Source organism: Petromyzon marinus, chromosome 74 (assembly GCF_048934315.1).
Source record: "Petromyzon marinus isolate PM22_M1 ecotype Great Lakes invasive population chromosome 74, UKy_Petmar_22M1.pri1.0, whole genome shotgun sequence".
NCBI classification, from domain to species: domain Eukaryota; kingdom Metazoa; phylum Chordata; class Hyperoartia; order Petromyzontiformes; family Petromyzontidae; genus Petromyzon; species Petromyzon marinus.
Window position 1 is genome coordinate 9,600,224 of NC_133740.1, and position 23,842 is coordinate 9,624,065.

Sequence of the window (23,842 nt, forward strand, 5' to 3'; positions counted from 1 at the left end):
CATCCACCACGCATCCACCGCTCGTCCACCGCTCATTCACCGCTAGTTCGCCGCTCGTTCGCCGCTCGTTCACCGCTCGCTCATCCACCATGCGTCCACCACTCATTCACCGCATGTCCACCGCTCATTCATCCACCACGCGTCCACCGCTCGTCCACCGCTCGTCTACCGCTCATTCACCACACTTCGACCACGCGTTCACCGCATGTCCACCACACGTCCACCATGCGCCCACCGATCATCTACCGCTCGTTCACCGCTCGCTCGTCCACCACTCGCTCGTCCACCACTCGCTCGTCCACCGCACATCCACCACGCGCCCCCACCGCTCGTCCACCGCACGTCCACCGCACGTCCACCACACGTCCACCAATCCTTCACGCTTTCACCACGCGTTCCCCGCTCATTCACCACACGTGCACCACACGTGCACCACACCACACATGACACACACGTGACAACACGACACACTTGCCCTAACGGCCTGTTAGGGCTACACCGTGGTGATGGTTGGTGATGGCTGGTGATGGTTGGTGGTGATGGTAGGTGGTGGTGGTTGGTGATGGTTGGTGGTGGTAGTGGTTAGTGGTGGTAGGTGGTGGTAGTGGTTGGTGATGGTGGCTGATGATGGTAGATGGTGGGTAATGGGTGGGTGGTGGTGAAATTAGGTGGTGGTTGGTGGTGGTAGTGGTTGGTGATGGTGGGTGGTGAGTGGGTGGCGGTGATGGTTGGTGGTCACCGGTGGATGATGATCGTTGGTGGGTGATTGCGATGGGCGCTGGTCGGCGGTGACGGCGGTGACGGTGGGTCGGTGGTGATGATTGCCGGCGGCTAGCGATGGTCGTTGGTGGGTGATTGCGATGGGCGGTGGTCCGCGGTGACGGTGGGTCGGTGGTGATGATTGCCGGCTAGCGATGGTCGTTGGTGGGTGATTGCGATGGGCGCTGGTCGGCGGTGACGGTGGTGTCGCTGGTGATGATTGCCGGCTAGCGATGGTCGTTGGTGGGTGATTGCGATGGGCGCTGGTCGGCGGTGACGGTGGTGACGCTGGTGATGATTGCCGGCTAGCGATGGTTGTCTCCGTCATGGTCGTCTCTCTCGCGCACACCCCACAGGGCCCGTCGGTGGTGAGGGGCGGTGAATACCGCAGTACGGGTAGCCTGGCGTCGCGCGAGATATCCGTGGTGGCTGCACCCAGCGACAACGGAGCCCTCTACAGCTGCCTGGCCTCCAACAAAGCGTCGAGCAACAGCGGGGCGCTACGCAACACCACGCGACTCCACGTGCACTGTTGAGTTTTAGTTTTGACAACCTCGGTGGTGGTGGTGGTGGTAGCTTTAGTAGGAGCTTGCAGCAGTAAGGAGTAACAGCCAGGGGGGCTGCCCATGAACCGATATTATCCGTAACCAAAAGTGGCTGTCGTTGGGTTTAGATACCATAAAAATGTACAGTGACGGGAAAAAAGTATTTGATCCCCTGCTGATTTTGTGCGTTTGCCCACTGACGAAGAAATGATCAGTCTATAATTTTAATGGTAGGTTTATTTGAACAGTGAGAGACAGAATAACAACAACAAAAATCCAGAAAAACGCATGTCAAAAATTGTATAAATTGATTTGCATTTTAATGAGGGAAATAAGTATTTGACCCCCTCTCAATCGGAAAGATTTCTGGCTCCCAGGTGTCTTTTATACAGGTAACGAGCTGAGATTAGGAGCACACTCTTAAAGGGAGTGCTCCTAATCTCAGCTTGTTACCTATATAAAAGACACCTGTCTACAGAAGCAATCAATCAGATTCCAAACTCTCCACCATGGCCAAGACCACAGAGCTCTCCAAGGATGTCAGGGACGAGATTGTAGACCTACACAAGGCTGGAATGGGCTACAAGACCATTGCCAAGCAGCTTGGTGAGAAGGTGACAACAGTTGGTGCGATTATTCGCAAATGGAAGAAACACAATAGAACTGTCAATCTCCCTCGGCCTGGGGCTCCATGCAAGATCTCACCTCGTGGAGTTGCAATGATCATGAGAACGGTGAGGAATCAGCCCAGAACTACACGGGAGGATCTTGTCAATGATCTCAAGGCAGCTGGAATCTACATCTGCAGAACGTGAAGAACCGGTGGCATCTACATCTGCAGAACGTGAAGAACCAGTGTCATCTACAGCTGCAGAACGTGAAGAACCAGTGGCATCTACATCTCGTAGAACGTGAAGAACCAGTGGCATCTACATCTGCAGAACGTGAAGAACCAGTGGCATCTTCATGTGCAGAATATGAAGAACCAGTGGCATCTACATCTGCAGAACGTTAAGAACCAGTGGCATCTACAGAACGTGAAGAACCAGTGGCATCTACATTTGCAGAACGGGAAGAACCAGTGTCATCTACATCTGCAGAACGTGAACAACAAGTGGCATCTACATCTGCAGAACGTGAAGAACCAGTGGCATCTACATCTGCAGAACGTGAAGAACCAGTGGCATCTACATCTGCAGAACGTGAAGAACCAGTGGCATCTACATCTACAGAACGTAAAGAACCAGTGGCATCTACATCTGCAGAACGTGAAGAACCAGTGTCATCTACATCTGTAGAACGTGAAAAACCAGTGGCATCTACATCTGCAGAACGTGAAGAACCAGTGACATCTACATCTGCAGAACGTGAAGAACCAGTGGCATGTACATCTGCAGAACGTGAAGAACCAGTGGCATCTACATCGGCAGAACGTGAAGAACCAGTGGCATCTACATCTGCAGAACGTGAAGATCCAGTGGCATCTACATCTGCAGAACGTGAACAACCAGTGGCATCTACATCTGCAGAACGTGAAGAACCAGTGGCATGTACATCTGCAGAACGTGAAGAACCAGTGGCATCTACATCAGCAGAACGTGAAGATCCAGTGGCATCTACATCTGCAGAACGTGAACAACCAGTGGCATCTACATCTGCAGAACGTGAAGAACCAGTGGCATCTACATCTGCAGAACGTGAAGAACCAGTGGCATGTACAGCTGCAGAACGTGAAGAACAAGTGGCATCTACATCGGCAGAACGTGAAGAACCAGTTGCATCTACATCTGCAGAACGTAAAGAACCAGTGGCATCTACATCTGCAGAACGTGAAGAACCAGTGGCATCTACATCTACAGAACGTGAAGAACCAGTGGCATCTACATCTGCAGAACGTGAAGAGCCTGCAGGATGAATCCGATGAGCTATTAAGCTCTTTTACTCACAGATGTCCAGATGCTCGCTGTCACCGTTGCTGTTATTGTTAGTTGTCGGGAGTGGGAATTGAACTCGGGTCGATGCGGTGGATGGGGGTTTGTAGCACAGAACACTCACCTCTGCACCATCGCTCCTAAGATAAAGCTTCCCCCGCAATAGCCTAAACAGACTGTTGGGGCAAGTGCTGTTAGCAAGTGCCTATGAAGGCTACCGGCACTGTGGCACACGAGGGGGTGGGTGGCCAGCATCACCCCCGGCCGCCTTTGTCTCCCCAAGTGGCGATGTTTACTACACACCGCACCAGGTACTCGTTTGAGGCTTAGTCGACCTAGGGGAGGAAACAGTTCAGATAATCGTCATTGGCGTTGGCTGTGAGCAGGACGCTAACCGCTGCCCCACCGCTCCACACACACAAAGATCCCCAGTATCGCCTTTCGCAGACTGGGGTTGAGTGAACAGCAGACTGTTAAAGTATTTTGGTAACAAGTGGGTGGGTGAGTGCGGTGAATGGATGGGTCTGTAGGTGGGTGAGTGAGTGGGTGAGTGGATGGGTCAGTGGGTGGGTGAGTGGGTAGGCGCATTGGTGATTGGATGGGTCTGTAGGTGGGTGAGTGGGTTCGTGGATGGGTCAGTAGCTGGGTGAGTGGATGGGTCAGTATGTGGGTGAGTGGATGGGTCGGTGGGTGAGGGTGTGGGTGAGTGGATGGGTCGGTTGGTGGATGGGTCGGTGGGTGAGGGTGTGGGTGAGTGGATGGGTCGGTTGGTGGATGAGTGGGCGGGTGGGTGAGTGGATGGGTCGGTGGGTGGATGGGTGAGTGGGTGAGTGGATGGGTCGGTGAGTGGGTGAGTGGATGGGTCAGTGGGTGAGTGTGTGGATGAGTGGATGGGTCGGTGGGTGGGTGAGTGGATGGGTCGGTTGTTGGATGAGTGGGCGGGTGAGTGGATGGGTGAGTGGGTGAGTGGATGGGTTGGTGGGTGGGTGACTGTGGGTGAGTGGATGGGTCGGTGGGTGGATGGGTGAGTGGGTGAGTGGATGGGTCGGTGAGTGGGTGAGTGGATGGGTCAGTGGGTGAGTGTGTGGATGAGTGGATGGGTCGGTGGGTGGGTGAGTGGATGGGTCGGTTGTTGGATGAGTGGGCGGGTGAGTGGATGGGTGAGTGGGTGAGTGGATGGGTTGGTGGGTGGGTGACTGTGGGTGAGTGGATGGGTCGGTTGTTGGATGAGTGGGCGGGTGAGTGGATGGGTGAGTGGATGGGTCGGTTGTTGGATGAGTGGGCGGGTGAGTGGATGGGTGAGTGGATGGGTCGGTGGGTGGGTGAGTGGATGGGTCGGTGGGTGGGTGACTGTGTGGGTGAGTGGATGGGTCGGTTGTTGGATGAGTGGGCGGGTGAGTGGATGGGTCGGTTGTTGGATGAGTGGGCGAGTGGGGGACTCGAGTGAATCAACCACTCTTGCTTCACTCTAAATTCACTCTGATTGGTGTACCGCCTTCACCGCCACCGCCACTGCCACCACCACCACCTCCCTATCCGTTCGTCACCCCCCCCCCCCTTCCGGGCGCGCAGTCCCTCCACGCTACGTGAAGGTCACGGAGGCCAAGGATGGCCTCATCCACGCGGGCACCACCATTACCTTCCTGTGCCAGTCGGCCAGCAGCCATCCGGCCTGCAGCCTCTCCTGGATCAAGGATGGGCAGCGGTGAGGCAAGGGCCTTCTAGGCCCCGTGGCACTTTTGTTTCCTAGGCCTTGAGCGATAACTCTCTACAGACGGTAACTGTTTTGTCGGTTCTTAGCGATAACTCTCTACAGCCGGTAACTGTTTTGTAGGTTCTTCAGAGATAACTCTCTGCAGACGGTAACTGTTTTGTAGGTTATTAACGATAACTCTCTACAGCCAGTAACTGTTTTGTAGGTTCTTCAGAGATAACTCTCTACAGCCAGTAACTGTTTTGTAGGTTCTTCAGAGATAACTCTCTACAGACGGTAACTGTTTTGTAGGTTATTAACGATAACTCTCTACAGCCAGTGACTGTTTTGTAGGTTCTTCAGCGATAACTCTCTACAGCCAGTAACTGTTTTGTAGGTTCTTCAGAGATAACTCTCTACAGCCAGTAACTGTTTTGTAGGTTCTTCAGAGATAACTCTCTACAGCCAGTAACTGTTTTGTAGGTTCTTCAGCGATAACTCTCTACAGCCAGTAACTGCTTTGTAGATTCTTCAGCGATAACGCTCTACAGACGGTAACTGTATTGTAGGTTCTTAGCAATAACTCTCTACAGACTGTAAATGCGTTGTAGGTTCTTCAGAGATAACTCTCTACAGACGGTAACTGTATTGTAGGTTCTTCAGCGATAACTCTCTAAGTCTGTAACTGTTTTGTAGGTTCTTAGCGATAACTCTCTACAGACGGTAACTGTTTTGTAGGTTCTTAGCGATAACTCTCTACAGACGGTAACTGTTTTGTAGGTTCTTAGCGATAACTCTCTACAGACGGTAACTGTTTTGTAGGTTCTTAGCGATAATTCTCTACAGACGGTAACTGTTTTGTAGGTTCTTCAGCGATAACTCTCTATAGACTGTAAATAAGTTGTAGATTCTTCAGCGATAACTCTCTAAGTCTGTAACTGCTTTGTAGGTTCTTCAGCGATAACTCTCTACAGACGGTAACTGTTTCATAGGCCTTCAGCGATAACTCTCTTCAGACGGTAACTGTTTTGTAGGTTCTAAGCGATAACTCTCTACAGACGGTAACTGTTTAGTAGGCCTTCAGCGATAACTCTCTTCAGACGGTAACTGTTTCCTAGGCCTTCAGCGATAACTCTCTACAGACGGTAACTGTATTGTAGGTTCTTCAGCGATAACTCTCTACAGACGGTAACTGTTTTGTAGGTTCTTAGCGATAACTCTCTATAGACTGTAAATAAGTTGTAGGTTCTTCAGAGATAACTCTCTACAGACGGTAACTGTTTTGTAGGTTCTTCAGAGATAACTCTCTACAGCTGGGTAAATGTTTCATAGTTTCTTCAGTGATAACTCTCTACAGCCGGTAACTGCTGCCCCATGTTACTTAGCTACTGCCGCTGCCACTCCGCTTGCGTCAATGCGGCCACTTTCGTTGGTGCTTTCACCAGTCGGAAGGGCCGGGTGAAGGTTCTCGTAGGCCCTAGGCACTTCTGTTTCATAGTATCTCTCCCTCTCTCTCCATCTCTCATCATCATCATCGTCTCTCTCTCTCACTGACCCCATCAAAAGGTGCACCATGCCCGGCCTACATTGGGTTGCTGCTCGCGAGCATCACTTTCCCGAGCGGCCTGTTAAGGGGCCGTCCATAAATGACGTCACGCACCTGGGGGGGGGAGGGGGTGGGTCAGACATTTGTGACGATGTGTGACGAAGGGGGGGGGGGCGGGGGGGTTTGAGAATTGTGACGTCACATCAAAATGCGCAACTTTATAAATAAATATAGACACAACACGTTCTACTTAATTAAATAGACTTTTTATTAAAAATTTTCTCCTACAACAACAGAGTGCAGCGCCACATTAAATACGCAACTACAATGACAACAATAGTTTAAAGCGGTTTGAAGCATAAATTTTGATTTAAAGCTTTCGTGACTGCAGGGATTCATATTCTTGTTTATGTCGGTAAAGTCACCACCACGTAGAAGGGAAACAATAAAATAATAAAAATATAAAACAATAAAAGTATTGTAAAACAATAAAATTATTCTTGGTTATTTCGGTAAAGTCACCACCACGTAGAAGGGAAACAATAAAATAATAAAAATATAAAGCAATAAAATTCTCACGACGTTTCGACTGCAACACAAGCATCAGGTGTGGTTTTCACACCTGATGATGATTGCTTGTGTTGCAGTCGAAACGTCGTGAGAATTTTACTGTTTTATATTTTTATTATTTTATTGTTTTATATTTTTATTATTTTATTGTTTCCCTTCTACGTGGTGGTGACTTTACCGAAAGAACCAAGAACACGATTTGAAGCATGTTTGTTTTTTTGTGGGGGCAGAGCTTTGTGACGTCATATTTGAGGGGGGGCGGTCTGAATTTTTGTGACGCCGTGTGACGATGGGGGGGGGGGGGGGGGGTAAAGAATCGTCCAAAATCACTTGACGTCATTTATGGACGGCCCCGCAAGCCTACACGGGTGGGAGATATTTCTCTTTGTGTGTGTGTGGACATCCGTGCAAAAGAGCTTGATGGCTCATCGGATTCCTCCGCTCGGAATAAATATTCCGATTCCGATATTGTGGCTCGCAGTAATGTAGAGATTTGCCCCCCCCCACCCACCCCCCTCTCATGTATGGGTATTGAGGATTAATCTTCTTTGGTTCTTTCGGTAAAGTCACCACGTATAATGAGAATAAAATAATAAATTGATAAAATAAAATAACACAATGATATTCTCACGACGTTTCGGCCACAACACAAGCGGCCTTCATCAGGTGAAGGGACGAGACTGTCTGGTGGTGACTTTACCGAAAGAACCAAAGAAGATGAATCCTTGCAGTCACGAAAGCTTTAAATCGAAAACTATTGAGGATTGTTAATCCATATGAATTGCATCGATTCTGCTTCAGACGCAAACAGTACTGGGGCCAAGCGTAATTTGCGGGTTTAATCGCTGCGTCGATGCATTGCCAATTGATCTGTGGATCGGGTAATGTGACACGTGCCCCTCCATTTGATTGGCTCATATCAGCGAGATCGGCGATTCCTGGATTGAGTAATCATTTGACACGCTCCCCCTTCATCTGAATGGCTAATATCAGCGAGATCGGCGATTCCAAAATTGAATAATAATTTGACATCCTCCCCCTCCATTTGATTGGCTAATATCCGTCACGTTTCACTCCGGATGACGCTACAAAGTATTATCTGTATTTTGATTTAGTGTGCTGATCTTAAAGGTGCATTGAAAAATGTTGATACCCCGACCGATGCTTCTGTTGTTGTGGAGTAACTCATGCAGCCAGCTATGGCTCTAGGGTTTGGTGTTACATGTTATTTATGTAGTTTATTGTAAAAAAAATCGGTCACAGTTCCTATGATCACTGTTACATTGCATTTATGGCTTTATTTTTTTGTGATTTCTAAAAGTTTTTTGGTTTGGCCATGTTTTTGTTTATTGTAGTACGGAGTTAGACTGATGGCCTTAATCTAAGTTTGTTGTTGTTGTTGTTGTTTGTTTGACTTGCATCCCACTGGGATTTTTGCACGCAGCGTTGGTGGTGTACGGTGCTATTTCAGGAATATTTTGATGTTTTTTCCTGGATTTTCTGTTTGCACGGTCGACACAAAGTCACTTTAAGATGTTGTTGTTGTTCGTGTTTTTGTTTGTTGCGGTTGCACCCGATTCAAGAGCCCAATGGCTCAGAGGGCTATACCCAAAATAAATTAAACTATGAAACAGTTCGCTTTTATTGTTACCAGTAAACCACCCCACCCACCACCCCCACCCCCAAGGCTACAGGGAGAGGCCGCTGAGAGCCACAAGGCCGAGCACGGAGGTTGGGCCTCGTCGGGGCACATTGCCCTGGTGCTGTCCTCCAGGGACCACGGCAAGCGGCTCACGTGCCAGGCGACGCACCCCTCGCTCCGCGAGAGAGTCAGCGCCTTCTACAAGTTCCACGTGCTGTGTACGGCTCGGCGCGTCGTCATCATCATCATCATCATAAGCCAATTATCATCATCATCAGTCCATCATCATCATAAGCCAATCATCATCATCATCAGTCCATCATCATCATCATAAGCCAATCATCATCATCAGTCCATCAGTCCATCTTCATCATCGTCGTCGTTATCATCATCATAAGCCAATCATCATCATCATAAGCCAATCATCATCAGTCCATCAGTCCATCTTCATCATCATCGTCGTCGTTATCATCATCATAAGCCAATCATCATCATCATCAGTCCATCATCATCATAAGCCAATCATCATCATAAGCCAATCATCATCATCAGTCCATCATCATCATCAGTCCATCATCATCGTTGTCGTGATCATCATCATCATCATCAATCCATCTTCATCATCGTTGTCGTCGTTATCATCATCATAAGATCATCATCATCATCAGTCCATCAATCCATCTTCATCATCGTCGTCGTCATTATCATCATCATAAGCCAATCATCATCATCAGTCCATCTTCATCATCGTTGTCGTCGTTATCATCATCATAAGCCAATCATCAATCCATCTTCATCATCGTCGTCGTCGTTATCATCATCATAAGATCATCATCATCAATCCATCTTCATCATCGTCGTCGTCGTCGTTATCATCATCATCATTAGTCCATCGTCATCATCGTCGTCGTCTGTCCATCATCACCCCCCTGCCCCCATCCCCCCCCCCCCCACCGTGTGCCACATTGCCGGCCTTCTTAGGGTGCTGCTTGCTCGCTAACAGCACTTGCCCCGACACTCCGCGAGGGCTACACGGGGGAACTTTGTCTTTGTTGTCTTTGCCAGTCGCTCCCGAGCTGCAGGAAGGGCAGCCCGTGGCCTTCTCAGTGATGGAGAAGTCCGCGGCCCTGCTGAAGATCGTGACGCTCGCAAACCCACCGGAGGTCACCGTGGAGTGGAGCCGAGCCGGGCAGGCCCTCGTGAAGAGTGAGCTCACCACGCTCCTCACCACGCTCCTCACCACGCTCCTCACCACGCTCCTCACCACGCTCCTCACCACGCTCCTCACCACGCTCGCTCACCACGCTCGCTCACCACGCTCCTCACCACGCTCCTCACCACGCTCGCTCACCACGCTCACTCAACACGCTCGCTCACCACGCTCGCTCACCACGCTCGCTCACCACGCACACTCACCACCCACACTCACCACCCACACTCAACACCCACACTCACCACCCACATTCACCACACTCACCACCCACACTCACCACCCACACTCACCACTCACCACCCACACTCACCACCCACACTCACTACTCACTGCCCACACTTACCACCCACACTCACCACCCACACTCAACACCCCCTCTCACCATCCACACTCACCACCCACACTCACCACCCCCTCTCACCACCCACACTCACCACCCGCACTCACCACCCGCACTCACCACCCGCACTCACCACCCGCACTCACCACCCGCACTCACCACCCGCACTCACCACCCGCACTCACCACTCCTCACTCACCACCCGCACTCACCACTCCTCACTCACCACCCGCACTCACCACCCGCACTCACCACTCGCACTCACCACTCCTCACTCACCACCCGCACTCACCACCCACACTCACCACCCCCTCTCACCACCCACACTCACCACGCTCACTCACCACCCGCACTCACCACCCGCACTCACCACTCCTCTCACCATCCCTCACCTCCGAGGTCTTCCGAGATGGCGCGATGGTGAGATGTTGACTACCTCGCCTGGTACGCAGGAGGTCGTGGGTTCGATCCCGACCCTGACGACGCCTGCTGCTGCTGTATATTTGTAGTCTGCGTCTCTCTCTCATCATCATCATCATCACGGTGGCTAGGAGATGTTGACTACCTCGCCTGGTGTACAGGAGGTCGTGGGTTCCACCACCACCACCATCATCACGGTGGCTAGGAGATCTTGACTACCTCGCCTGGTGTACAGGAGGTCGTGGTAGATTTGAAGTTTGCGTCTCCCTCTCTCTCTCTCTGCCTGTGATTGCATGGATTTTTCTCCGGGTCCGACGGTTTTTGCCCTCCACCCACCACCCCATCGTGTACCACAGTGGCGGCCTTCATAGTCGCCGCTGCTGCTACTAGCTACCAGCACACTTGCCCCGACGCGTCTGCCCAGGCTACCCGGGGGACCTTTGCCTTTGTGTCAGAGGGAGGTGGCCCTCTAGCGTGGGACATCTCTAACATACAGCAGGTGCTGCTGCTGCTGCTACTCGCTACCAGCACACTTGCCCCGACGCGTCTGCCCAGGCTACCCGGGGGACCTTTGCCTTTGTGTCAGAGGGAGGTGGCCCTCTAGCGTGGGACATCTCTAACATACAGCTGTGCTGCTGCTGCTGCTACTCGCTACCAGCACACTTGCCCCGACGCGTCTGCTCAGGCTACCCGGGGGACCTTTGCCTTTGTGTCAGAGGGAGGTGCCCCGCTAGCGTGGGACATCTCTAACATACAGCTGCTGCTGCTACTAGCTACCAGCACACTTGCCCCGACGCGTCTGCTCAGGCTACCCGGGGGACCTTTGCCTTTGTGTCAGAGGGAGGTGGCCCTCTAGCGTGGGACATCTCTAACATACAGCAGCTGCTGCTGCTACTCGCTACCAGCACACTTGCCCCGACGCGTCTGCTCAGGCTACCCGGGGGACCTTTGCCTTTGTGTCAGAGGGGGTGGCGCGCTACGTGCTGAAGGAGGGCGGCTCGCTGGAGGTGTGGAACGTGACGCGCGCCGACGCGGGCGACTACGACGTGCAGATGACCAACACAGAGGGCACGGGGAGAGGCACCATTCGTCTTGACGTGCACTGTGAGTACTGGGGGGGGGGGACGTGGGGGGGGGGGACGTGGGGTGGGGGGAGACGTGGGGGGAGGGGACGTGGGGGGAGGGAGACGTGGGGGGGGAGACGTGGTGGGGGGAGACGTGGTGGGTGGGACCACGTGGGGTGGGACCACGTGGGGTGGGACACGTGGGGGGTGGGGACGTGGGGGGTGGGGACACGTGGGGGGTGGGGACACGTGGGGGGTGGGACACGTGGGGGGAGGACGTGGTGGGGACACGTGGGGGTGGGAGAGACGTGGGGGTGGGACACGTGGGGGTGGGACACGTGGGGTGGGACACGTGGGGTGGGACACGTGGGGTGGGGGACACGTGGGGTGGGGGACACGTGGGGTGGGGGACACGTGGGGGTGGGGACACGTGGGGGTGGGGACACGTGGGGGTGGGGGACACGTGGGGGGTGGGACACGTGGGGGGTGGGGGCACGTGGGGGTGGGGGACACGTGGGGGGTGGGACACGTGGGGGGTGGACACGTGGGGGTGGGACACGTGGGGTGGGAGAGACGTAGGGGGGGAGACGTGGGTGGGGGTGGAGACGTGGGTGGGGTGGAGACGTGGGTGGGGGTGGAGACGTGGGGTGGGGGTGGAGACGTGGGTGGGGTCTGGAGACGTGGGTGGGGGTGGAGACGTCTCCCATCCCTCTACTCCACCTCATCTCCCTCGTCCTTCACGCCCTGCGATGTCCCCCCCCCCCCCCCCCCCCCCCCCTGCGATGTCCCCCCCACCCCGATGTCCCCCCCCCCCCCCCCCGTAGACCACCCGTCCATCCGTCGCACGGTGAGCTCCGTCTACGTGGAGCCCAGCGGCACCGCCGTCATGGTCTGCAACCGCCGATGCCAACCCGCTGCAGGAGGGCATGATCACTTGGAGGTGGATGGTGAGTGGGAGGCGGTGTGGGTGGTGTGGGTGGTGTGTGGGGGGTGTGGGTGGTGTGGGTGGTGGTGGTGGGGGGTGGTGGTGTGGGTGGTGTGGCTGGGTGTGTGCGGTGTGGCTGGATGTGTGCGGTGTGGCTGGGTGTGTGCGGTGTTGCTGGGTGTGTGCGGTGTTGCTGGGTGTGTGCGGTGTGGCTGGGTGTGTGCGGTGTTGCTGGGTGTGTGCGGTGTGGCTGGGTGTGTGCGGTGTTGCTGGGTGTGTGCGGTGTGGCTGGGTGTGTGCGGTGTGGTTGGGTGTGTGCGATGTGGCTGGGTGTGTGCGGTGTGGCTGGGTGTGTGCGGTGTGTGCGGTGTGTGCGGTGTGGCTGGGTGTGTGCGGTGTGGCTGGGTGTGTGCGGTGTGTGCGGTGTGGCTGGGTGTGTGCGGTGTGTGCGGTGTGGCTGGGTGTGTGCGGTGTGGCTGGGTTTGTGCGGTGTGGCTGGGTGTGTGCGGTGTTGCTGGGTGTGTGCGGTGTGGCTGGGTGTGTGCGGTGTGGCTGGGTGTGTGCGGTGTGTGCGGTGTGTGCGGTGTGGCTGGGTGTGTGCGGTGTGGCTGGGTGTGGCTGGGTGTGTGTGATGTGGCTGGGTGTGTGCGATGTGGCTGGGTGTGTGCGGTGTGGCTGGGTGTGTGCGGTGTGGCTGGGTGTGTGCGGTGTGGCTGGGGTGTGTGTGGTGTGTGCTGTGTGTGTGTGTGTGGCTGGGTGTGTGTGGTGTGTGGCTGAGTGTGTGCGGTGTGTGCGGTGTGGCTGGGTGTGTGCGATGTGGCTGGGTGTGTGCGGTGTGTGCGGTGTGGCTGGGTGTGTGCGGTGTGGCTCAGGTGTGTGCGGTGTGGCTGGGTGTGTGCGATGTGGCTGGGTGTGTGCGGTGTTGCTGGGTGTGTGCGGTGTGGCTGGGTGTGTGCGGTGTGGCTGGGTGTGTGCGGTGTGTGCGGTGTGTGCGGTGTGGCTGGGTGTGTGCGGTGTGGCTGGGTGTGGCTGGGTGTGTGTGATGTGGCTGGGTGTGTGCGATGTGGCTGGGTGTGTGCGATGTGGCTGGGTGTGTGCGGTGTGGCTGGGTGTGTGCGGTGTGGCTGGGTGTGTGCGGTGTGGCTGGGTGTGTGTGGTGTGGCTGGGTGTGTGTGGTGTGTGGCTGAGTGTGTGCGGTGTGTGCGATGTGGCTGGGTGTGTGTGGTGTGGCTGGTGTGTGTGGTTTAGCTGGGTGTGTGTGGTGTGGCTGGGTGTGTGCGGTGTGGGTGTACAATCCTATTCTCAGGACAGGAGACTGCCAAACAACAGGGAGTGCCTCTTCTTGTGAAGGCGGTGAGGTGTGGGAAGCTGTGACGCCGTGTGACGAGGGTGGGAGGGAGGGGGGGGTGGGAGGGAGGGGGGGGTGGGTCAAACACCGTCCAAAATCGCGTGGCGTCATTCGTGGACGGCCCCCCCCCCCGCCGGCCCCCCCCCCCGCCGCCCCTAACACTCCGTCTTCGTCTTGACCGACGGGCAGTCGGCGGAGGGCCCCGTGCCGCTGCCGGCCCTGCAGGCCTACCACGAGGGTGGCAGCACGCTCACCGTGCCCGCGGTCAACCGCAGCATGAGCGGCCGCTACGAGTGCACGGTGGACAACGGAGTGCCCCCTCCAGCCCGCGCCAGCGTCCGCCTCTACGTCAAGTGTGAGCACGCCGGCAGCGAGGCCTGCTGGCGCCGCCTGCTGGCGCCTGCTGGGGCCTGCTGGGGCCTGCTGGCGCCGCCTGCTGGCGCCTGCTGGCGCCTGCTGGCGCCTGCTGGCCTGCTGGCCTGCTGGCCTGCTGGCGCCTGCTGGCGCCTGCTGGCGCCTGCTGGCGCCTGCTGGCGCCTGCAGGCGCCTGCTGGCCTGCTGGCGCCTGCTGGCCTGCTGGCCTGCTGGCGCCTGCTGGCGCCTGCTGGCCTGCTGGCGCCTGCTGGCCTGCTGGCACCTGCTGGCCTGCTGGCGCCTGCTGGCCTGCTGGCGCCTGCTGGCCTGCTGGCGCCTGCTGGCCTGCTGGCGCCTGCTGGCCTGCTGGCGCCTGCTGGCCTGCTGGCCTGCTGCGCCTGCTGGCCTGCTGGCGCCTGCTGGCCTGCTGGCGCCTGCTGGCCTGCTGGCGCCTGCTGGCCTGCTGGCGCCTGCTGGCGCCTGCTGGCGCCTGCTGGCGCCTGCTGGCGCCTGCTGGCCTGCTGGCGCCTGCTGGCGCCTGCTGGCCTGCTGCCGCCTGCTGGCGCCTGCTGGCCTGCTGGCCTGCTGGCCTGCTGGCGCCTGCTGGCGCCTGCTGGCCTGCTGGCCTGCTGGCGCCTGCTGGCGCCTGCTGGCCTGCTGGCCTGCTGGCCTGCTGGCGCCGCCGCCGCTGCTGCTGCTGCTGCTTGCCGCTCGCATGGCCGGCCGCCTGCTGGAGACGCCGGGGAAGGCCGCTTCTATACTTGCAGACACCAACGGAGGGTCCACTCGCCCTGCCACGTCCCACCCCTCTCTAGCCACCTCCAACCCCTCTAGCCACCTCGCCCAAACCCCCATCGACCTCGCACTCGCACACCCCGAACACCGACCCCGCTCGCCCACCCACCGACCCCGCTCGCCCACCGACCCCGCTCGCCCGCCCACCGACCCCGCCCGCCCACCCACCCACCGACCCAGCTTGCCTACCCACCCCGCTCGCCCACCGACCCCGCTCGCCCACCGACCCCGCCCACCCGCCCGCCCACCGACCCCGCCCACCCACCTGCCCACCGACCCCGCTCACCCACCCACCCGCCCACTGACCCCGCTCACCCACCCACCTGCCCACCGACCCCGCCCGCCCACCCACCCACCCCCCCACCGACCCCCCCCCCCCCCCCACCGATCTCGCCCCACCCACCTCCCGTTGAATTGACCATTGGATCGTTAAACACGCGTACATTCTCGGTCCGGTATTCCCGAAATCGGCGAAGCCATGCCCCATTACGCCATCTGTGGGCCTAAAGCATTAACGCGATTTTTATCATTCATCCTGTCGCAGATTCATTTTATCCTTCGATTTAAAGCTTTCGTGACTGCAATGATTCATCTTCTTTGGTTCTTTCGGTAAAGTCACCACCACGTAGAATGAGAAGAAAATAAATAATAAATTGATAAAATAAAAATAACACAATAATATTCTCACGACGTTTCGGCCACAACACAAGCGGCCTTCATCAGGTGAAGGGACGAGACTGTCTGGTAGAAACAGCGTGCAAACGCCGTACGACGCGTCTATAAAGTTGGCGACTCGCGAACAAATCGACCGACGAACAGTAGACCTCCTGGGACACCCAACTCATCCACGAGTAGGGGAGTCCCTGGAGTAAGGTTCTGCGTCACGTAGGACGCAAACCCGTTTCCCCATTCGTTACCTGGTCGAGCACGGCCCGGTTGCTCGTTGAAACGTAACCTCCAGCACAGCACAGCATCTACAGCTACGTTCCCACCCCCGACAAACTGCAACCGGTAAGCCCCCATCAGGCGACAGCAGCTGAGTTGCGGTGGCAGCAAATCTCCTAGCTGTCTCCTCCTTTGTGCGTCCTCGTCGTCGTCCTCGTCATCTTCCCACCCCCACCCAAGTTCGTCCGGAGATCGTGAAGAGCGCTCACCTGGCCAAGGTGGCTTCGCTCGGTGACGGCACGGCCAACGCCACGCTGCTGTGCCGCGCCGAGGGCGTGCCGCGCGTCGCCTTCAGCTGGGCCAAGAACAACGCGACCCTGGCGAGCCCACACCCCAGGTGCCCGTACCACCCGCGCTACCCGCACACCACACCCACGCCACCACCACACTCCACCACCCACACCGACGCCGCCCACGCCACCCACACCACCCACACCACCCACACCCACCCACACCACCCACACCACCCACACCACCCACACCCACCCACACCCTCCACACCTCCACACCTCCACACCCACACCACCACCACACTCCACCCCACCGACGCCACCCACGCCACCCACACCCACCCCACCCACACCTCCACACCCACTCCATACCCACCCACACATGCCACCCACGCCACCCACCCCACACCACACCTCCACACCCCCCCAACCAATAACAACGGTGACCCTCGTGACCCCCACGCCAGGTGCCCCCCCCCCCCCCACTACCTACCCACCCACCCCCTCCTGTACACCAGGCGAGGTAGTCAACATCTCATAGCCACCGTGATGATGATGAGAGAGACGCACAAACTCCAACTATACAGCAGCAGCAGGCGTTGTAAAGGTCAGGGACTGAACCCACGACCTCCTGCGTACCAGGCGAGGTAGTCAACATCTCCTAGCCACCATGATGATGAGAGAGAGAGAGACACACACAAACCCCAACTATACAGCAGCAGCAGGCGTCGTCAGGGTCAGGGACTGAACCCACGACCTCCTGCGTACCAGGCGAGGTAGTCAATATCTCCTAGCCACAGTGATGATGATGATGATGAGAGAGAGACACACAAACTCCAACTATACAGCAGCAGCAGCAGGCGTCGTCAGGGTCAGGGACCGAACCCACGACCTCCCGCGCACCAGGCGAGGTAGTCAACATCTCCTAGCCACCGTGATGATGATGATGAGAGAGAGAGACACACAAACTCCAAATCTACAGCAGCAGCAGCAGCAGGCGTCGTCAGGGTCAGGGACCGAACCCACGACCTCCCGCGCACCAGGCGAGGTAGTCAACGTCTCTCCCCCGCCGCCGCCGCGCCGTGGTGGTGTGGTGGTGGTGGCGGTGAGCAGGTACCTGGTGAAGAACAAGCTGGATGGCACGGCGCACGAGAGCCGCCTCGAGGTGGTGAACGCCACGTCGGCGCTGGACTACGCGCTGTTCACGTGCAGCGCGCGCAACGACATGGGCTCCGACTCGTTCGACATACAGCTCGTCAGCACCAGTAAGGTGGACGCCGGAGATTTTTGCGCGATACGCGACACCAGTAGGGCACGGACGATTACAGATATACGCGATGCCAGTAGGGCACGGATGATTACAGATATACGCGATGCCAGTAGGGCACGGACGATTACGGATACGCGATGCCAGTAGGGCACGGATGATTACGGATATACGCGATGCCAGTAGGGCACGGACGATTACGGATACGCGATGCCAGTAGGGCACGGATGATTACGGATATACGCGATGCCAGTAGGGCACGGACGATTACGGATATACGTGATGCCAGTAGGGCACGGATGATTACGGATATACGTGATGCCAGTAGGGCACGGATGATTACGGATACGCGATGCCAGTAGGGCACGGATGATTACGGATACGCGATGCCAGTAGGGCACGGATGATTACGGATACGCGATGCCAGTAGGGCACGGACGATTACGGATACGCGATGCCAGTAGGGCACGGATGATTACGGATATACGCGATGCCAGTAGTGCACGGATGATTACAGATACGTGATGCCAGTAGGGCACGGATGATTACGGATACGTGATGCCAGTAGGGCACGGACGATTACGGATACGCGATGCCAGTAGGGCACGGATGATTATGGATACGCGGCGCCAGTAGTGCACGGATGATTACGGATACGCGACGCCAGTAGGGCACGGATGATTACGGATACGCGACGCCAGTAGGGCACGGATGATTATGGATACGTGACGCCAGTAGGGCACGGATGATTACGGATACGCGACGCCAGTAGGGCACGGATGATTATGGATACGTGACGCCAGTAGGGCACGGATGATTACAGATACGCGACGCCAGTAGGGCACGGATGATTACAGATACGTGATGCCAGTAGTGCACGGATGATTACGGATACGCGATGCTAGTAGGGCACGGATGATTACGGATACGTGACGCCAGTAGGGCACGGATGATTACGGATACGCAATGCCAGTAGGGCACGGATGATTACAGATATACGCGATGCCAGTAGGGCACGGATGATTACAGATACGTGATGCCAGTAGGGCACGGACGATTACGGATACGCGATGCTAGTAGGGCACGGATGATTACAGATACGTGATGCCAGTAGGGCACGGATGATTACGGATACGTGATGCCAGTAGGGCACGGGCGATTACGGATACGCGATGCCAGTAGTGCACGGACGATTACGGATACGTGATGCCAGTAGTGCACGGATTATTACAGATATACGCGATGCCAGTAGGGCACGGATGATTACGGATACGTGATGCCAGTAGGGCACGGATGATTACGGATACGTGATGCCAGTAGGGCACGGATGATTACAGATATACGCGATGCCAGTAGGGCATGGATGATTCCTGATACGTGACACCAGTAGGGCACGGATGATTACGGATACAGGACGCAAGTAGGGCACAGATGATTACGGATACGTGACGCCAGTAGGGCACGGGTGATTACGGATACGCGATTCCAGTAGGGCACGGATGATTACGGATACGCGATGCCAGTAGGGCACGGATGATTACGGATACGCGATGCCAGTAGGGCACGGATGATTACGGATACGGGAACCCAGTAGGGCACGGATGATTACGGATACGTGATGCCAGTAGGGCACGGATGATTACAGATATACGTGATGCCAGTAGTGCACGGATGATTACGGATATGTGATGCCAGTAGTGCACGGATGATTACGGATACGTGATGCCAGTAGGGCACGGGTGATTACGGATACGTGATGCCAGTAGGGCACGGATGATTACGGATACGCGATGCCAGTAGGGCACGGATGATTACGGATACGCGATGCCAGTAGGGCACGGATGATTACGGATACGTGATGCCAGTAGGGCACGGATGATTACGGATACGGGAACCCAGTAGGGCACGGATGATTACGGATACGTGATGCCAGTAGGGCACGGATGATTACAGATATACGTGATGCCAGTAGTGCACGGATGATTACGGATATGTGATGCCAGTAGTGCACGGATGATTACGGATACGGGAACCCAGTAGGGCACGGATGATTACGGATACGCGACGCCAGTAGGGACGCCAATACGCAGCGATGCGCACTGATACGCAGCGCGTGAAGATTCATACTGACACCACCCCCCACCCACCACCACCCCCCAGGCCGCCCCGACCCCCCCACGGACGTGCGAGTGGTCAACGTCACCGACATCTCGGCGACGCTCACCTGGCAGGCCGGGTTCAATGGGGGGCTCACGCAGCGCTTCCGTGTCAAGTGAGGGGGGGGGGGGGGGTCCGTGGGTGGGGTGTGGGCCGGGTGATGGGGCCGAGTGGTGGGGCCGGGTGTTGGGGCTGTGTGTGGTGTTGGGGCTGTGTGTGGTGTTGGGGCTGGGTGGCTGAGCTGGGTTGCTGAGCTGGGTGGCTGGGCTGGGTGTTGGGGCTGGGTGGCTGGGTGTTGGGGCTGGGTGTTGGGGCTGGGTGTTGGGGCTGGGTGTTGGGGCTGGGTGTTGGGGCTGGGTGTTGGGGCTGGATGGCTGGGCTGGGTGTGGTGGCTGGGCTGGGTGGCTGGGCTGGGTGTGGTGGTGGGGCTGGGTGGCTGGGCTGGGTGGCTGGGCTGATGTCTGGGCCGGGTGTTGGGGCCGGGTGTTGGGGCCGGGCGTCGGGGCCGGGCGTCGGGGCCGGGCGTCGGGGCCGGGCGTCGGGGCCGTGCGTTGGGGCCGTGCGTTGGGGCCGTGCGTTGGGGCCGGGCGTTGGGGCCGGGCGTTGGGGCCGGGCGGCGGGGCATCTTGTTTATTCTCCCACGGCAGGTACCAGGTGCAGGGGGCGCGCAGCGCCCGCTACGTGGACGTGGACCCGCCACAGGCGACCGCCTTCACCGTGGCCGGCCTGCTCCCCAGCACCGGCTACAACCTCTCGGTCAGCGCCTGGAACCGCCTGGGGCACAGCGACTACCACGGGGCGCCCGTCGGGATCCGCACCACCGGTACGGGCGGGCCGGCGGGCAGGGAGGGGGTGGACGGATCCACCACCACCACCACCGCCGCCACCCGGCCGCTCCGCGCCGAGGGCGTGAGTGACTGAACGAGGGTGGCTAGGAGATGTTGACTCCCTCGCCTGGTACGCAGGAGGCCGTGGGTTCGATCTCGAAACCTGTCGCCTGCTGTATATTTGGAGTTTGCGTGTCTCTCATCATCATCATCACGGTGGCTATGAGATGTTAACTCCCTCGCCTGGTGCACAGGAGGCCGTGGGTTTGATCCCGACCCTGACGACGCCTGCTGCTGCTGCTATATATTTGGAGTCTACGTGTCTCTTTCTCTCATCATCACGGTGGCTAGGAGATGTTAACTACCTCGCCTGGTACACAGGAGGCCGTGGGTTTGATCCCGACCCTGACGACGCCTGCAGCTGTATATTTGGAGTCTACGTGTCTCTCTCTCTCTCTGTGCTCGCGTGGATTTTTCTCCAGGTCCTCCGGGATGTGTCCCCTCCACGTTCAGCATCGACATCACCGCGCGTAAATCCCCACGTGATGGTGGTGATGATGATGGTGATGATGATGTCGATGATGATGATGGCGATGATGATGGTGATGATGGCGATGATGATGCTGATGATGGCAATGATGATGGCGACGAGCCGCACGTGGTTGAGCTGCTATCATTTGTGATGGCCCAGGGGTCGCTTCTGAAAGAGAGCTACGTGGGGCCTTATGCCTCGTAACAATAAACACAGTTTAGTTCTTGAGTTTTGAGCGAGTGTGGGTGGTGGGGAGTCGTCGGGTGCGACTGTAGCCGTGTCTGTGAGTGAGTGGTAACGGCTGTTGCCGTGTGTGTGACTGTTGCCGTGTCTGTGAGTGAGCGAGTGGTAACGGCTGTTGCCGTGTGTGTGACTGTTGCCGTGTCTGTGAGTGAGTGAATGGTAACGGCTGTTGCCGTGTGTGTGACTGTTGCCGCGTCTGTGAGTGAGTGGTAACGGCTGTTGCTGTGTGTGACTGTTGCCGTGTCTGTGAGTGAGTGGTAACGGCTGTTGCCGTGTGTGTGACTGTTGCCGTGTCTGTGAGTGAGTGAATGGTAACGGCTGTTGCCGTGTGTGTGACTGTTGCCGCGTCTGTGAGTGAGTGGTAACGGCTGTTGCTGTGTGTGACTGTTGCCGTGTCTGTGAGTGAGTGAGTGGTAACGGCTGTTGCCGTGTGTGTGACTGTTGCCGTGTCTGTGAGTGAGTGGTAACGACTGTTGCCGTGTGTGTGACTGTTGCCGCGTCTGTGAGTGAGTGGTAACGGCTGTTGCCGTGTGTGTGACTGTTGCCGCGTCTGTGAGTGAGTGAGTGGTAACGACTGTTGCTGTGTGTGACTGTTGCCGTGTCTGTGAGTGAGTGAGTGGTAATGACTGTTGCCGTGTGTGTGACTGTTGCCGTGTCTGTGAGTGAGTGGTAACGACTGTTGCCGTGTGTGTGACTGTAGCCGTGTCTGTGAGTGAATGGTAACGGCTGTTGCCGTGTGTGTGACTGTTGCCGCGTCTGTGAGTGAGTGGTAACGGCTGTTGCCGTGTGTGTGACTGTTGCCGTGTCTGTGAGTGAGCGAGTGGTAACGACTGTTGCCGTGTGCGAGTGTCGCCGTGTGTGTGACTGTTGCCGTGTCTGTGAGTGAGTGGTAATGGCTGTTGCCGTGTGTGTGACTGTTGCCGTGTCTGTGAGTGAGCGAGTGGTAACGACTGTTGCCGTGTGCGAGTGTCGCCGTGTGTGTGACTGTTGCCGTGTCTGTGAGTGAGTGGTAATGGCTGTTGCCGTGTGTGTGACTGTTGCCGTGTCTGTGAGTGAGCGAGTGGTAACGACTGTTGCCGTGTGCGAGTGTCGCCGTGTGTGTGACTGTTGCCGTGTCTGTGAGTGGTTGGTAACGGCTGTTGCCATGCGTGTGACTGTAGCCGTGTCTGTGAGTGAGTGGTAACGGCTGTTGCCGTGTGTGTGACTGTAGCCGTGTCTGTGAGTGAGTGGTAACGGCTGTTGCCGTGTGTGTGACTGTTGCCGCGTCTGTGAGTGAGTGGTAACGACTGTTGCCGTGTGCGAGTGTCGCCGTGTGTGTGACTGTTGCCATGTCTGTGAGTGAGTGGTAACGGCTGTTGCCGTGTGTGTGACTGTTGCCGTGTGTGTGACTGTTGCCGTGTGTGATAGTGGTAACAATTATTGCCTTGTGTTCACAGTCGGAATCAAAGACGACTCGGAAATGATTGTACCGCCACCTGGTATGGATCTTCCCACGTCGGGTGAGCACGACACACCACGCACCACACCACTCTGCACACCACACCACGTACCACACCACGCACCACACCACACCACAGCACCCTGCACGCCACACCACACGCCACACCACGCACCACACCACGCACCACACCACACCACCCTGCACACCGCACCACACACCACACCACGCAAACACGGCAACAGTCACACACACGGCAACAGCCGTTACCACTCGCTCACTCACAGACACGGCAACAGTCACACACACGGCAACAGCCGTTACCACTCACTCACAGACACGGCAACAGTCACACACACGGCAATAGCCGTTACCACTCACTCACTCTCAGACACGGCTACAGTCACACACACGGCAACAGTCGTTACCACTCGCTCACTCAGACACGGCAACAGCCGTTACCACTCACTCACTCACAGACACGGCTACAGCTGTCACCAACCACTCACTCACAGACACGGCTACAGTCGCACGCACGGCAACAGCCGTTACCACTCGCTCGCTCACAGACACGGCAACAGTCGCACCTGACGACTCCCCGCCACTCGCACTCGCTCAAAACGAAAGAGCCAAACTGGGAGAAGGAATGGTGTTTTTGCGGTGGTTGCGGTGGTCGCGGTGATGGTGATGGCGATGGCGGTGGTCGCGGTGGTTGCTGCGGCGGTGGTGTTGGTGCCAGGCACGCTGCTCTCCCTGCCCGTGCTGGTGGCGGTGGCTGCGGCTGCGGCGGCGGCGGCGGTGGCGAACGCCGCCTGCCTGGTCGCCTGCGTCGTGCGCAAGAGGAGAGCCGCTTCCGCCGGTGAGGGTGTTGCTCAGCGCCGCGACAGGAAACCCGGTGGGCTGCAAAGCCCCCCTTTTTTTAAAAATTTCTTTCGAAAGCTTTTCGTGACTGCAGGTGGGGGATCCCCATCGCCTTGGTTCTTTCGGTAAAGTCACACACGTAGGATGGGGAAAATGCAAAAATAAAACCGTAATAGAAATCAAGTGAAGAAAAATTA

The 23,842-nt window shown here is 57.0% G+C and overlaps 1 protein-coding gene across 1 annotated transcript in view; it reads left to right on the forward strand.

Annotated features, from left to right (window-relative positions):
• LOC116957426 (nephrin-like) overlaps nucleotides 1-23,842 on the forward strand; it is a 79,866-nt gene that overhangs the window by 38,911 nt on the left and 17,113 nt on the right. The window contains exons 13-26 of the mRNA XM_076056186.1: nucleotides 1,116-1,290; nucleotides 4,808-4,940; nucleotides 8,732-8,904; nucleotides 9,752-9,892; nucleotides 11,623-11,763; nucleotides 12,548-12,670; nucleotides 13,955-14,001; nucleotides 14,186-14,351; nucleotides 16,271-16,427; nucleotides 17,434-17,585; nucleotides 19,748-19,859; nucleotides 20,392-20,567; nucleotides 22,783-22,845; nucleotides 23,524-23,643. Coding sequence (XP_075912301.1) covers nucleotides 1,116-1,290; nucleotides 4,808-4,940; nucleotides 8,732-8,904; nucleotides 9,752-9,892; nucleotides 11,623-11,763; nucleotides 12,548-12,670; nucleotides 13,955-14,001; nucleotides 14,186-14,351; nucleotides 16,271-16,427; nucleotides 17,434-17,585; nucleotides 19,748-19,859; nucleotides 20,392-20,567; nucleotides 22,783-22,845; nucleotides 23,524-23,643 — 1,879 coding nt within the window. The remainder of the gene's footprint in view (nucleotides 1-1,115; nucleotides 1,291-4,807; nucleotides 4,941-8,731; nucleotides 8,905-9,751; nucleotides 9,893-11,622; nucleotides 11,764-12,547; nucleotides 12,671-13,954; nucleotides 14,002-14,185; nucleotides 14,352-16,270; nucleotides 16,428-17,433; nucleotides 17,586-19,747; nucleotides 19,860-20,391; nucleotides 20,568-22,782; nucleotides 22,846-23,523; nucleotides 23,644-23,842) is intronic.